Source organism: Trichechus manatus, unplaced genomic scaffold, assembly GCF_000243295.1.
Source record: "Trichechus manatus latirostris isolate Lorelei unplaced genomic scaffold, TriManLat1.0 scaffold00060, whole genome shotgun sequence".
NCBI classification, from domain to species: Eukaryota; Metazoa; Chordata; class Mammalia; order Sirenia; family Trichechidae; genus Trichechus; species Trichechus manatus.
In genome coordinates, this window is record NW_004443996.1 from 11,775,328 (window position 1) to 11,791,278 (window position 15,951).

At 39.3% G+C, this 15,951-nt stretch overlaps 1 protein-coding gene across 3 annotated transcripts in view; it reads left to right on the forward strand.

Annotated features, from left to right (window-relative positions):
- The window catches only part of ITM2A (integral membrane protein 2A), a 110,083-nt gene that overhangs the window by 10,905 nt on the left and 83,227 nt on the right, over positions 1-15,951 (forward strand). The window contains exon 6 of one of the 3 annotated variants that reach the window (XM_023733605.1): positions 904-3,411. The exons of 1 other annotated variant lie outside the window; for it this stretch is intronic. In XM_023733605.1, the coding sequence (XP_023589373.1) occupies positions 904-1,036 (133 nt within the window). In that variant the 3' untranslated portion in view covers positions 1,037-3,411. Of the gene's footprint in view, positions 1-903; positions 3,412-15,951 lie in introns of those variants that run through there. One more of the 3 variants, XM_023733603.1, reaches the window with a different exon arrangement.

Consider the following 15,951-nt stretch of genomic DNA (forward strand, 5'->3'; position numbering starts at 1 on the left):
TATGTAGACATACATATACATACATATATATACACATATATACCTACTAACCACTGCAAGCTCTTATTGATTCTTGGTTTAATTGGCATTGCTTGTTTTTTGAAACTGAAACTGAATAATTCTTATTTTGTTTCTTTTGAATTTATAGATTTTAGATTTCTGAACGCAACATGAATATGTCATATAACATCCTGACAATTAATTCCATCATTTGTTTTTTTCTTAAGTAAGCTCTTCACTCTGTCTTAGGACAGAGCATATTTTACATTTAAAATAGTTAAAATTGTTTTTGACCTTTTCGTGTACAGCATGTAAAATCCTTAACATTGTTAAGTTTCATTTTGTTTTTCATTTTGTGCACCTTTTCTTGATTTAGAAATTACATCTTTGCAATTTTGTTAGGTGCTCTGTAATAAATCTGACTTATATGTGAACGATTTTCTTGAGGAAGTCATTTTCACTAATGCAGTGATGATTTCTCACTGATATCTGTATTGTGAAATCTACAAAACTGTACAGGTGCTGAATGGTGCAAGGAGTTTAGGTTGTATGAATTCTACAGCACTGGTTAAGAGCTTGGCTGCTAACCAAAAGGTCAGCAGTTTGAATCCACCAGCCACTCCTTGTAAACCCTATGAGGCAGTTCTACTCTGTCCTGTAGGTTCACTATAAGTCAGAATTGACTCAACAGCAATGAGTTTAGTTTTTTGGTTATAATAAATTTTGCCATATTCAACCACTGTTTCTCTTAGTTAATCACTTGAGGAATAGTTAATTTAAACAACTCATTTTTTTTCAGCTTTGATGCACCTGTAATAGATCTAAAATTATTAGCCTACCTATGCCCTCGTTCCCATCTCTACATGTATTATTTTTATAATTCTATATTTTACTTCTCTTTAGATATTACATCAACTACTCTTTTAGAAGGATCCCTCGTGGTGCAGTGGTTAAGCCTTGGCTGCTATCAAAAGGTCGGCAGTTTGAACCCACCAGCAGTTCCACAGGAGAAAGATGTGGCAGTCTTCTTCAGTAAAAGATTACAGCCTTGGAAACCCTATGGGGCCTTTTTACTTGTCTTATAGGGGTGCTATGAGTGAAAATCGACCACACAGCAATAGTCTTTAGCTTATAAAAAGGATCCCTGGTGAGGTAAGGGTTAAGCACCTGGCTGCCAAATGGAAGCTTGGCAGTTAGAAGCCATCCCACTGATCCCAGGGAGAAAGACCTGAAGATCTGTTGCAGTAAAGATTACAGCCTAGAAAATCCAATGGGACAGTTCTACTCTGTCACACTGGGTCGCTATGAGTCGAAATAGACTCGGCAGCTGCTGTAGGGTTGTTATGAGTCAGAACTGAGTTGACAGCAATGAGTTTGGTTTGGGGTATGTTTATGCTCTTCTAGAAGTAACCCCGTAATTAGCTCCTTGTATAAATTCAACTATTTATTAAAAGCCTTTAAGTTACATTCAGGCCCACAGCATGTTCAAGTCTCTTCCAAATTTATCTTAAACCACTAGTCAGCACCATGCCTATTTGTGAAACATAAGAAAGGATGCTTGCTATTGCATTATTCAATTTTTTTTAGACATTCTGGTCAATGCAGTGACATGTGAAACAAATAACAAGTATCACTTTTTAAATGGGGTTCAATTTATTACTACATGTGATTTTTTAAAAATAGAACACTAAAGATTAATTGAAAACTTTTAAAATTCATAGGAAGATTCAGTATAAGAAACACAAAAGCCAATGTCTATCATTTATACCACCAAACCTGTTGCCGTAGAGTCAATTTTGATAGTACCAATAACCAATTAAAGCGTAATACAAACAGGTAAAAATATTCTGCTCACAATAGAAACAGGGACATAAAATAGAGCCAACAAGAAATTCATGGAATTATTATGAATAAAATCACAAAACTTAATTAAGAGATACCAAAGAAAAGTAGAATAAATGGAGAGGGAATAAAGAACATTACAGATAGATAAATTGTTCCCCAATTGAATTTATTAGTTTAACTCTATTTCAATCAAAATCCCCCAAAAATTGTTCTTGGAACTTGGCAAAATTATCTGAAGGTTCATCTGGAAGTATAAATAGGTGAGAATAGCTAAAGGAGAAAATTGAAAACAAAGTAGTCGAAGGCAGGGGTTTCTTACATGAACAGCTAATAAACCGAAGGTGACATTCATGCAAGATAGACTATGATGCCCAGAAAAAAGAACCTAGTATACATAAGAAGAGTATCCTAAAGAAAACAATGTAATGAGATGCACTGTTTATAAAATTTTGCTGGTAAAAGTGGTTAAATGAAAAAGCAAAACAAAAATTCTACCTATTACACTATGAAGTAGCATAAGGCTAGTAGTCCCCCAGGTGTAGTCTCTCCTAAGTTTCACTACCAGTGAATATGTTGAAAAAGAAAAGCTCTCAGAAATACTTAAAGTATAACTGAATGATAACCTGATACCAGAATGTGTGAAGAATTCGTATGTAACAGAGACTGCCTCTCTCACCATCTGTCCACTCAATCAGAGGTCAAGATTTGTATAAATCAAACAAGTGGGCATTCATCTCTCTGAGAGATGTTCTATGAAGCATACTTTTGGGTTTCATACCCTGCGCTGCTTTTCCCTTCTATCTCTTCACCCACCTCCACGTGATTATTCATTAATTTATTTGGTAATGAGTCAGGAATTGTGCTAGGCATTGGGGACACATACAGCTGTGAACAAAACAGAGATAGACACTGCTCTTATGGGCATATAATACCCTGGGGGAGACTTTTTTTCAAATAATTGCACTATTTTATTATAAATAAAAATTACAGAGTGCTTACAACAGTATGTAACAGGGTGTCCAAACTTGGACTATCAGTGAAGTATTACCTGAGAAAGTTAAATCTTTTGATGAGTAGTATAAATGTGGTAAATGAAAGAAGAGCATTTCAGGCAGAAGAAAGCCTGAGCTAAGTTCTTGAGTGATGAAGAAGTGTGGAATGTTGAAGAAAAAAAGCTAGAGGGGCTGGAGCACATTGAGTAAAGAAAATTGTATGAAAAGAAGTTGGAAAAATAAAGTCCAAATCATGCAGGACCCTGTAGGGACGATTTATTAAGGTGTAAGAAAGTGTTATGGATTGAATTGTGTTCCTCAAATATATATGTTGTAAATCCTAAACCCTATACATGTGGATGTAATTTTATCCGGGAATAGGGTTTTCTTTGTTATGTTAATGAGGATATATCAGTGTAGAGTGTGTCTTAAACGAATCGCTTTTGAGACACAAAAGGAGCAGATCGGGCACAGAAGCAAGCACAGATGCAGAAAGATAGATGCCACATCACATGAAGATCACCAAGGAACCGAGGAACAGAAGTTGAAAAGAGAAAAGGATCTTTCCCCAGGGGCAACAGAGAGAGAAAGCTTTCCCCTAGAACCGGTGCCCAGAATTCAGACTTCTAGCTTCCTAAACTGTGAGAAAATAAATTTCTGTTTGTTAAAGCGACCCACTTGTGGTATTTCTGTTCTGGCAACACTAAGAAACTAAGACAGAAGGGTTAATAAAAGCCAGCAAGGCTGGGTGAAACTCACTGGCACTAGTCACAGTGAAGAAACCTATGATCCCTAACTTTAAAATGGAAGGAAAAGGAATGATTCCCAGAACCTGGAAAGACTAGCTATAGGCAAGCAACGACTTCCACTGACAGGAACAATGGCCTTTGGTAGAGGAACACAGCCAACTCACCCTTCAATCTCCTGCTGGTGTCTCCCATTGGCCAAATCCAACTGGAAACCAGAGATCAACAAGTGCATTGATGCAGTGCACAAAGGTCAGCCTCTTGGGGCACAAGCAGAATGGATGAGTGAAGCGTGTCTGTAGAGAAACAGGCAAAGAATATTTACCACAATCCACTCCTTTTACTCCTCAGCATCCACTACTGAGGAGTAATCTACTCCTTATCACTTTTCCAGATAAAATATTCATGTTTTCAACATATAACAAACAAACAAGCAAAATCAAACCCACTCCCCTTGAGTCGATTCCAACTCATAGCGACCTTATAGGACAAAGAAAAACTTCCCCATAGGGTTTCCAAGGCTGTAAATCTTTATGGAAGCAGACTGTCACATTTTCTCCCACTGAGCTGCTGCTGAGTTCGAATCATCCACCTTTTGGTTAGCAGACCAGAGCTTTAACCACTGCACCACAGGGGCTCCTGTTCCCAACATAGAGAGCACAAAAATTCCCTTTAGCTACCATCTAATTGTATGGTGGTGTTTATTCAATGATTCTTCCACCTGAAACTAAAATGTGACCACTACTGGTACTCTTTATATAATGTGGTAGGTGGGGGTGGGGGTTGAGGAAAAAGAAACAAAGTCAAACATAGCTGCTTCAGTCCCTGCTTTTTTAGCTGCTTTTGAATCCTAAGTTGATAGTCATAGTTTTCTTCTTCCACAGTAAACTCCATATCCTCCTTTCCTCTCAGCATCTTAGCTGCAGGGACTTTACCCAGTGCAATAACCCAAACTTTTATCACTGCAGGATCTGAGTCCTTGGATTTCCTACATTTGTTGCAGTTTTTCTTTGATTTGGACTGTTCAGCAAGAGAGTGAAAGAGGCACCTTAGTGAACCTGTTGTGTTCCAGTAACAGTTCTCCTTGCTTCCATTGTATAGCAGCTACCCGATTTCCCCTTGGCAATCAGAATCAATCACCCCAGCCAGTGGGGTCCCAAATGTCTAGAAATCAGTTTCAGTTTCCAATTTAATGGAACCATGACTCTGTTTCCTGGTAGAAGTATTCCACACTTGAGCAGTGGAACGTCCAAACTTACCAAACCCAACATTGTGGGGACAAAAATAAATAAATAAAAATACCTTCAGTGCATTGTTAGACATAATAGTGAGAGGGTCAATTCCTACCTCTACCCATTAGTTCCTGGCTATGAGGGAGACAGATGGCACCATTTATTGACTGCTGCTTTAAGGTTTATCCTGATGGACAGCACCTCAACCTCACAGGTCTCTGTCTCCCAACTGGCACAATAAGTGAATCTTCAGGATGTCATTTCTCATATCCAATTTTAAGGATTCAATGGATCAGATAACACTATTTTCATGACATTTTGGGTAACATAGCCACTAGGTGTCCTGTGGTCAGACATTCAATCTCTACTAGGGCCCAGTAGAAGACGGGAGTGATTTTTCTAATTGAGAATAGCTGTCAGAAGAAGAGGGCATGTCCCTACTCCAGAACTTTAGAAATTTTCATTGTGATTATTCTAGATCATCTCTGTCTGCCACAGAAACTTACATTACCACTGTGGTTGCTGGTTCACAAGGCCCAAGTGACAAAGCAACTTGCACTGGAGCCTAGATCTACTATAAAGCATTTTCTTGCTTTAGGCCATACTCAAGGTTAGTAACCTTACGGGTTACCTGGTAAATGAATTGGAGGAGCAAGCCCAAGTGTGGTGTGTGTTGCCTCCAAATACCAAACAGGCCTACCATGTATTGTATCTCTTTCTTCAGAGTGGACAGCACAAGGCACAAGAATTGTTTCTTACTTTAGAGAGGATATCCTGACAGACTCCAGACCACTGGACCCTTAGAAAACATCAAAGATGTGACAGGCCACTGAACACACATGTATCTTACTAAGGCACCTACTATGCTTGCTACTTCCTGCTCACAAGGTCCAATTAACATAATATTGTCAATGTAATGGACCAAAAAGATGATCAGTGTGATATCAAGACAATCGGGGTTCAACCAAATTATAATAGAGAACAGGAACAATTATAAAGCTCTAATATAAGAAAGTACTATAGAGGCCACATGAAAGCAAACAGCTTCTAATTATCTTTGCTAGTAGGAATGAGGGAAGTAAAAGGGATTTTCTCCATAAATTGTTGCGTATTAACTGCCAGGAGCTGAGTGGATTTACCATATCCAGAACTGAAGCTGGAACTGGCCTTATGACCTGATTAAATTTGCAATAATCGACAGTCATTCTCCAAGACACATCTATCGTTTGCTTCCAGCCAAATAAAATTAAATGGCAATATGGTAGATGTTATGGGTTGGTTTGTGTCCCTCAAAAAGATATATACAAGTTTTAACTGCTTTAGCTGTAAATGTGACCTTGTTTGGATGTAATTAGCTAAGCTCACATGAGGTCATACTGGAGTAGGGTAGGCCCTAAACCAATCATACTGGAGTAGGGTAGGCCCTAAACCAATCTTACTGGTATCCTTTTAAGAAAAAGAGAAAAGACACAGAGATGCACAGACAAAGAGGTAAGATAGCTATGTGAAGACGAGTCAGAGATTAGAGTTAGGATCCTATAAACCAAGGAATGCCTGGGGCTACCAGAAGCTGAAAGAGAAAAGGAAGAATCTTCCCCTAGAGAGAATATGACTCTGCTGACACCTAAATTCGAACTTCATTCTCCAGAATTCTGAGAGAATAATTTTCAGTTGTTTTAAGCCACATAGTTTGTGGTACTTTATTACTAGGAATCTAATTAAGTAGGAAATATAATTCCTGGATCTTTGAAATCTTTGATGAAAGTACTAATCTGTGCAAATGCTTCTCTTTTTGGCAGGAGGAAAGGAGAGTGCTAGTGAATTCCACTCAGCCTTTCCTACTGTAATAACCTTTACTCCATTGGTCAGGTAACAAATGTGGGCATTTTTTCATCTATTCCCATTACATATTTTGGAACTAGGGAAATAAACAAAAAATGAATGTGAAGTCTCACTGGATCACAAGGAAACAGACCTGAGCTAAGACTTATTTTATCTTCTAGACTTGATAAGCCCACACTCTGGTAGATGGGCTATGGTGGAATATCAAGTTTCCAGGAGTAAGCAACAGTTCATAGCTAATGTCCAATAACTTCCAGAAAATCTGGGTATTTCCTCTTTATCCAGTCATCCTAGTAAATGAACTTGGATACCTCTGGGCAAGAATTAGGTGAATACTAAAAGTACACACCTGTAGCTCCATTTCAGAGTTATTTTTAAAAGGGGCCAAGCCTTCCTCAGTAAAAGTTCTTCAACTATGTGAACAGTTTTGAGTATGAGAAATGGGTGCAAGGTTGTAAACCTCAGTATGATCAAGTTAGGTTTCTGCCTAACAGACTTCAAAGTTTTCTGCCTACATTTGTCAAGCAGCACTTTTATAGGCTGCTTATTTCATGAATAAGGATGTCGTAATTAATTAGCCATTACCAGAGAATCTTGAGATACAAAACACTTTACTGTTCCAACAATGTGCTTTATTTAATATATCAATTGCTTGCACCTTGGCTGTGTTGGTTACCAGAGGCCACCTGTGATTGATCACTTAAGTACTCATTATACTTAATGCCTTGATGGGGGATATGATTAGAGTCTTGCACTTAGTATATCTGTTTCAAAATTTCCATCTCCCTAAGTCTTCAGAATCCTTTCTCTGTAGTAGGGAAGTTCTGGCATTTCAATCAGATTCAATTCCTTTCCACTGTTGAGTTCAAGCTTCAATTTAGCTGATCTCACAGATGATTAACATCATGCTTATGTGCTCAAGCCAAACTATAATATCCCCCAATCCAGATGAATGTATACATACTAATTAATTTGGCCTGATAAAGTTTTATATTTCATCCTATTTAGTCAACCCTTAGAATGCACTTCCATATACGCATCCATATTTCTGATGATATATATTATCAAGGTCTATAATTCTTTCAGCCTCAAAAAAGCATGGCATTTTTTCCTCATGGGAAACATAAGGTCTATATATCACACAAAAAGAGTTGTCTTAGTCATCTAGTACTGCTTTAACAGAAATACCACAAGTGGATGGTTTTAATGAAGTTTATTTCCTCACAGTCAAAGTAGGCTAAAAGTCCGATTTCAGGGCGTCAGCTCCAGGGGAAGGCTTTTCCTCTCTGTCGGCCTTCTTTTCAGTGTTCCCCCAGACTAGGAGCTTCTCTGCGCAGGGACCCCAGTCCAAAGGACGCACTCTGCTCCTGGCACTGCGCTCTTGATGATATAAGGTCCCATGTCTCACCGCTCACTTCTCTCTTTTATATCTCAAGAGATTGCCTCAGGACACAATCCAGTCTTGTAGATCCAGTCCTGCCTTAGTAACACAACTGCCACCCATCCTCCCTCATTAACATCATAGAGGCAGGATTTACAACATATAGGAAAATCACACAGTACCAGGAATCATGACCCAGACAAACTGATATACACATTTTTGGGGGGACATAATTCAAACCATGACAAGAGTTATATCTCAATATAACCTGGATGAAAGAATAAAAAATAAAGCATAAACATGTATATATATCAAAAGGAAGGGACATTAGAGAGGGACAGGTGGAAGATACAAGAGAAATGGGGGTCATTAGCGGAACTGGGTCCTTGAGAAAGTGGTAGGGAAGGGAATTCAAAACACAGGTAAAGATATGCTTAGGAAAAGGAATTTAGATCTCCTACACTGAGATAGAGATTGTTGACAAATAAGAGATTGTTGACAAAGACTAGAAAGTTTAATAAGCTTGAGAGTGTCATCATGGGAGTGGATAACTGAAGTGGAGTAGAGGTAAAGGTCTGTGGTGATAAAGAAGTCAAGAACCAAGAGACCAGTGCATAGGCTGTATTGTCCACATGGATACTGATGTAACTAAGAATAATGACAGAACTTGAGATGAAAAGAAAGTGAGACAGGTGCCAACATTTTTAATAAATGATGGAGATGAGTAGAAAGTGAGCAGATTTTTTTGCAACAAGGAGTGGATGGTAAAATCAGATGCTATGAACCCCAAAGGAGAAACGTTTTTTATAATGGATTCACTTCGTGGTGATGGTCTGAAAGAATCTCTGATGAAATTTTAGAAGCATAGACTTTAAACAGGAACAAGAGAAGGATTTTTGCTTTTAATGCACTCTTCAGTGCAGTACAGTCATTACTTGAAAATGCTTTCTATAAAAAAACTGAAAAGAATTGACTGACAAAATATTAAAACTAATAAAATAACTGAGCAGGATGTTTTGTGGAACACATCAAATTTATTCTAAAATCTACATGGAAGAGTAAATATCTAAAAAGAGACAAACAATTTTGAAAGAGGCTAACAAAAAAGTTGGTCTTGGTCTACCACATATCAAAACTTAACCTGAAGTGTTAGTAATTAAAACAATTAGGTATTGATATAGGAACAAAATAGAGTCTAGTTAATACTAGTTATTGTGTGTGTCTGTATGTTTGTGTGTGTGCTGTAGTACAGTATGATGGTATTGTTGTTGTTAGGTGCTGTTGAGTTGATTTTGACTCATAGCAACCCCAAGTGACAGAGTAGAACTTCTCCATAGTGTTTTCTAGGCTGTACTCTTCGTGGGAACAGGTCGTCAGGTCTTTCTCCTGCAGAGCCACTGGGTGGGTTTGAAGCATGAATTTTTTGGTTAGCAGCTGAGTTCTTAAGTGTTGTGCCACCAGGCCTCCTTATGATAGTATTAGTAATATGATATTAATATAATACAAAAGGGGCATGCTAAATCAGGGGAAGGATGAACTAGTCAATAAATGTTGGAAAAGTTGGTTATCCATTGAGAAAGCAATGCTAAATTCTAAGCTTATACCATTATGAAAACATTTTTACAGGTGCATCAATGACCTAAATGTAAAAAAAAAAAGTATAAAAATAATAAAAAGAAATACAGAAGAATATGACATGCCTTTGCAATAGTTAAGGATCTCTTAAGAAAGCAAAAATCACAAAGAAAAAAATACGTTTTACTATGTTAAAATTTTAAAAACTTCCGTATGTTAAAAACAGGTGACACATCCCAGAAAGGGTCTGGAATAGTAAATATGGAAAGTGAGACAGAAACCCACTCAAGCAAACTAGAACAACTTGGCAGGGCAAAAGAAAGAAAAAAAAAAAAAAAAAAACAGATGACAGATTGGAGGAAGCTATTGATAATTAGCATTTCTTTTACATTCTTTATTAGAGTTTCCATCTCTCTACTTACATTATCCACCTGTTCTTGTATATTTTCCACTTTTTCCATTACAGCCTTTAGTGTATTAATCATATCAGTTGCTGTAGAGTTGATTCTGACTTATGGTGAACTCATGTGTCTCAGAGTAGATCTGTGTTCCATAGGGTATCGATGGATAATTTTTTTTTGGAAGTAGATTACCAGACCTTTCTTCCAAGGTGCCTCCGGGTAGACTCACACCTTCAATCTTTGGTTAGCAGCTGAGCATGTTAACTGTTTTTACCACCCAAGGATATTAATCACAGCTATTTTAAATTCCTGGTCTGATAATTCGAAAATCTCTGCCATATCTGAGTCTGGTTCTGATGCTTGCACTGTCTCTTCAAGCTGTATTTTTTTTTGCCTTTTAGTATGCCTTGCAATTTTTTGTTGAAAGAAAGGCATGATGTATTGGGTAAGATTAACTGAGTTTCTTTCAGTTGTAATCCCCTGTAAAGCCCTGTGGATATTGATGTTGTGGTAAGGTGTGGAGGAGGAGAGGAGCATTCTATATTTCTATAATTTTAGTGAGACTTTGTCCGTAGCTATGACCTGCCCAAGTGCTGTTCATATTGTTTTTTCCTGCCCCTTAGGTGAAATGGGAAGGTTAGAGGGGGTTCGAGTTGGGTAATTTTCTTCCTCTGTATTGAAGACTAGAAGGAGGCTGGAGTTGGGTATTTCCCTTCCTCCAAGTCAGTTATGCTCTCATAAAATCCATGTTGGTTAGGCTCTGATAATGTTGGCTTCCCTTGAAGGCAGTTCATTTTTAAGGAGAACAGAGCACTATCTCAAAATGGTTACTTTTCTCCTCCCTGTGCTGAAAGCACAAACGGATTTTTCTCTGAGCTTCACAATGAAATACTGGTGAGGCTTCTGGAGGTAAAACTCACAAAATTGTGGGAGTCTGTGATGCAATGGATCGCTTTTGTGTGGCCTTTCTCACCATGGTCTTGTAACTCCCACCCAAGTGATTGAGTTGGACTGTGCAAATAAGGTAATTGTGGCCCAACAGGGGAATTGGTCAGTTTTACCACCCCGGTAGGCCAAATTCCAGAGCAGAGAGGGGATCTCACCACCACCAAGAAGGAAGAGCCAAGAACGGAGTGCATCCTTTGGACTCAGGGTCTCTATACTGAGAAGCTTCTGAAACCAGGAGACTGAGAGAGAGCTGTAACACTGAAGACAGTGAGAAGCAGTGGCAGAGAAATGGCGGCAGGCGAGACCAGCAGGAGGTGGTGCAGTGGGATTTTCGGCTGAGTGACTTTGTGCTGAGGCTTACTGGTGAAATGGGGTGCCTCTGGGCACTTATTGGCAGAGCTAAAAGAGCTTTGTAACACTTGCCTGAGCAGGGCAGAAGCCGAGGGGCCAGAGAGAGGCATGCCTGTGGGCATGGCTAAGAAGAGGCTGTGCTGATGGAAGAACTGTATCCTGAGTGTTCCTGAACCTGAATTGTAACCTGTTACTTCCCTTATAAACCACATAATCGTGAGTATCATCTGTGAGTTCTGTGTTGCCATTGCAATGAATTATAAAACCTAGCAGAGAAGTAGAGAGTATCATGGGAGGGATGATTGGCGTCAGAATTGGCAAAGATGATAGAGAGAGGAGGCATGTCTGTCTTCTGTCTCATAGGGATCACCCTTGGACTGTTAATCTTGATTCTCTTTCCCCCTTGTGAAGTTAGACGAGGTTAGATGCCACTCCCACATCATTTTTACAGTTGGTGTCAGAAGCAGGTTTCTTTGCAATGGTTCCAAACTCATGGTAGCATGGGACTTTGTAAGAGGAAGAGTGAAGGGGTTTTGGAAATGAAACTTTTGATTCTTAGATGGTTACTTTGGTTATTGTTCCTGTAAAGGCTGAAAGGAAAGTTATGTTGCAGCTGAGGGGAGAAAAGCTGCATCTGGACTGGCTTAGGGAAAGGGCCCTGCCAGGTAAATCAGACGATTCATGAGGGCCAGGGTCTTCTGCTTCCACCCAGCCAGATGCCCAAGGCCATATACATATGAATGGGAAGATTGTTAAGATGTGAAGAAGAGAAGATGAAACTGCAATTTTTTTTTTTACTTTTTTTTACTGTACTTTAGATGAAGGTTTGCAGAACAAATAGTTTCTCATTAAACAGTCAGTACACATATCGTTTTATGACATTGGTTAACAACCCCATGACATGTCAACACTCTCCCTTTTCAAAATTGGAGGATCTTTCTTTTTTTGAAAATATACATAGCCAAAGTTACACCATTTCAAAAGTTTCTAAATGTACAATTCAGTGACAACGATTGCATTCTTCCAGTTGTGCTGCTATTCTCACTATCCTTTTCCAAATTAGTGCATCACCATTATCTTCAACTCACTGCCCTCTAGGCTTCACATCAAACCTTTTGAGTTGCTATTGTCAATTTGATCTCACGTAGATAATTCTTTTTTTTTTTTTTGTACCTTAGATGAAGGTTTGCAGAACAAATAGTTTCTCATCAAACAGTACACATATTGCCCTATGACAATGGTTAACAACCCCACGACATGTCAACACTGTCCCCTCTCAATCTTGGGTTCCCAATCACCAGCTCTCCTGTCGTCAACCCCCCCGCCCCCCGCCCTCCAGTCCCTGTCCCTGGACTGCTGTGCCTCACTAGTCCCGTTTGGTTTTATGAGGCTGTCCAATCCCCGGCTGAATGGTGAACTTCGGGAGTGACTTCACCACTGAGCCAAAAGGGTGTCCGGGGCCACACTCTCGGGGTTTCTCCAGTCTGTCAGGCCAGCAAATCTGGGCCTTTTTTTTGTGAGCTAGAATTTTTTTCCACATCCTTTTCCAGCTCTGTCCAGGACCCTCTATTGTGATTCCAGTCAGAGCCGTCAGTGGTGGTAGCTGGGCACCATCTAGCTGTACTGAACTCAGTCTGATGGAGGCCATGGTAGCTGTGGTCCATTAGTCCTTTGGACTAATCCTTTCCTTCTATCTTGTTCTCTTCATTCTCCCTTGCTCCCGAAGGGGTGAGACCAGTGGAGTATCTCAGAAGGCTGCCCAGAGGCTTTTAAGACCCCAGATGTTACTCACCAAGGTAGAATGTAGAACATTGTCTTTATAAACTGTGTTATGCCAATTGAGCTGGATGTTCCCCGAGACCATGGTCCCCACAACCCTCCGCCCAGCAATTCATACCCTAAGGGAGTTTGGATGTGTCTATGGAGCTTCCATGACCTTTCCTTGTACAAGTTGTGCTGGCTTCCCCAGTATTGAGCACTGTCTTATCCTTCGTCAAAGCTACCACTCATCTTGTCTGTTTAGCTCCCCCCCATCCCTCGTAACCAACAAAGATTGTTTCTTTTTGTGTGTAAACCTTTACGTGAGTTTTTACAGTAGAGGTCTCATACAAAATTGGTCCCTTTGTGATTGATTTATTTCACTTAACATAATGTCCTCCAGTTTCATCCATGTTATAAGATGCTTCACAGATTCATCATTGTTCTTTATCTTTGCATAATACTCCATTGTGTGTATGTACCATAGTTTGTTTATCCATTCCTCTGTTGATGGGCATCCAGGTTGTCTCCATCTTTTTGCTATTGTGAACAGTGCTGCAATAAATATGGGTCTGCATATGTCTGTTCATGTGACGGCTCTTATTTCTCTAGGATATATTCCAAGGAGCACCCTTATCTTCCTAGATTTGAACCAGTCTATTATTACTTAGTAACGCTTTGCCTTCCTCTCCATTAGAAGATTCTATACCTACAGTGTTTATTCCCTCTTTTATTGTTCTGATGCTGTTGTCATTTACAGATTAACCTGTCTGGTTCCCTGTTGTAATTCTTTTGGTTTTGAATAGTCCTTAAGAGTTCATTTCAAGGTTGGTATCTGGCTAGTACATTCCTGTGTCCTATATTCAGCCTGTGTTCTGATGTTGTTTGTTCTCAGATCAAAGGAATCTCTTTTCTTGTAAGTTTGGTTTCGTTTTCATGTAGTCCCTTAATTTCTGTTTATCTGGAAATGACCTAATTAAACCATCATATTTGAACAAGAGTTTTGCAGGATATATTTTTCTTGGCTGGCAATTTTTTTCTTTCAAGGTTTTATGTATGTCATCCCATTGCCTTCTTGCCTGCATGCTTTCTGCCAAATAATCCGAGCTTAGTCTTATTGTTTCTCCTCTGTATGTGACTTCTTGTTTTTCTCGAGCTGCTCTCAGTATTCTTTGTCTTTGGTTTTCACAAGTATGATTATGATATGCCTTGGTGATTTTCTTTTGAGGTCTATCCTGTATGGAGTTTGTTGAGCTTCTTGGATGGTCAGCTTTTCATCTTTCATAATATTGGGGAAGTGTTCTGTCGGCAATTCTTCAATGTTCCTCTCTGTGTTTTCTATTTTCTCCCCCTGTCCTGGAACTCTGATCTCTCGCTGATTTTTCATTTTCATTATATTCTAAATAATTCTCACTGTTTCTTCACTTTTCTTCATTCTTTTTTCTGATTTTTCCTCAGAGTTGTATCCAAGTGTTTGTCTTCAACTTTGCTGATCCTATCTTCCATCTTTTCAAACCTTCTCCTCAGCCCTTCTATGACACTGTCCATTTCTGAAATCTTGTTGTTTATCTTTTGGATTTCTTTTTTTTTATTGTTGTAGTTCAAATGAAGTTTACATTTCAAGTTAGTCTCCCATACAAAATTTTCTACATACACTGTTATGTGACTCAAATTCCTCCCCCCATACTGTGACAGCACACACCTCCTTTCCACCCCTGATTCCCCATGTCCATTCAACCAGCTCCTAACCCTCTCTGCCTTCCCATGTCACCTCTGGAGAGAAGCTGCCCCTTTGGTCTCTTGTATCTACTTGAGATAAGAGGCATACACCTCATGAGTATCACTTTATGTCCCACAGTCCAGTTCAATCCCTGTCTGAAGAGTTGGCCTAGGAAATTGTTTTAGCTCTGAGCTGATAGAGAATGCAGGGTCCATGCATTCCGGGGCACCTCCAATCTCAGACCATTAAGTCTGGTCTTCTTACTAGAATTTTAGTTTTGCACCCCATCTTTCTGCTGCTCCATCAGGGACTCTCTGTTGTGTTCCCTGTCAGGGCGGTCTTTGGTGGTAGCCAGGCACCATCTAGTCCTTCTGAACTCAGGCTGATGAAGTCTTTGGTTTATGTGGCCCTTTCTGTCACTTGAGCTAATACTTTCCTTATGTCTTTAGTGTTCTTCATTCTCCTATACTCCAGGTGGTTGGGACCAATTGAAGCATCTTACATGGCCGCTTGCAAACTTTTAATACCCCAGACACCACTCTCCAAAGTACGATGAAGAACATTTAATTAATAAACTTTGTTATACCAATTGATCTAGATGTCCCCTGAAAGCATGGTCCCCAGACCCCTCAACCTGCTACTCTGTCTCTCAAAGTATTTGATTGTATTCACGAAACTTCTTAGCTTTGGTTTAGTCCAGTTGTTCTGACTTCCCCTGTAGTGTGTGCTGTCCTTCCCTTCACCTAAGATGATTCTTATCTACAATCTAGTTAGTAAATAACCCTCATCCTCCCTCCCCACGCTCGTAACCATCAAAGAATGTTTTCTTCAGTGTTTAAACCTTTTCTTGACTTCTTATAATAGTGGTCTTATACAGTATTTGTCCTTCTTTGACTGACTAAATTCATTCAGCATAATAAGTTCCATCTTCCTCCATGTTATACGATGTCTCACGGCTTCATCGTTGTTCTTTATTGTTGAGTAGTATTCCATTGTGTGGGTATACCACAATTTGTTTATTCATTCGTCTATTGATGAGCACCTAGGTTGTTTCCCTTTTTTTGCTATTGTGAACAGTGCTGCAGTGAACATGGGTGTGCATATATCTGTTCGTGTGATGGCTCTTATTTCTCTAGGATATATTCCAAGGAGCAGGATAG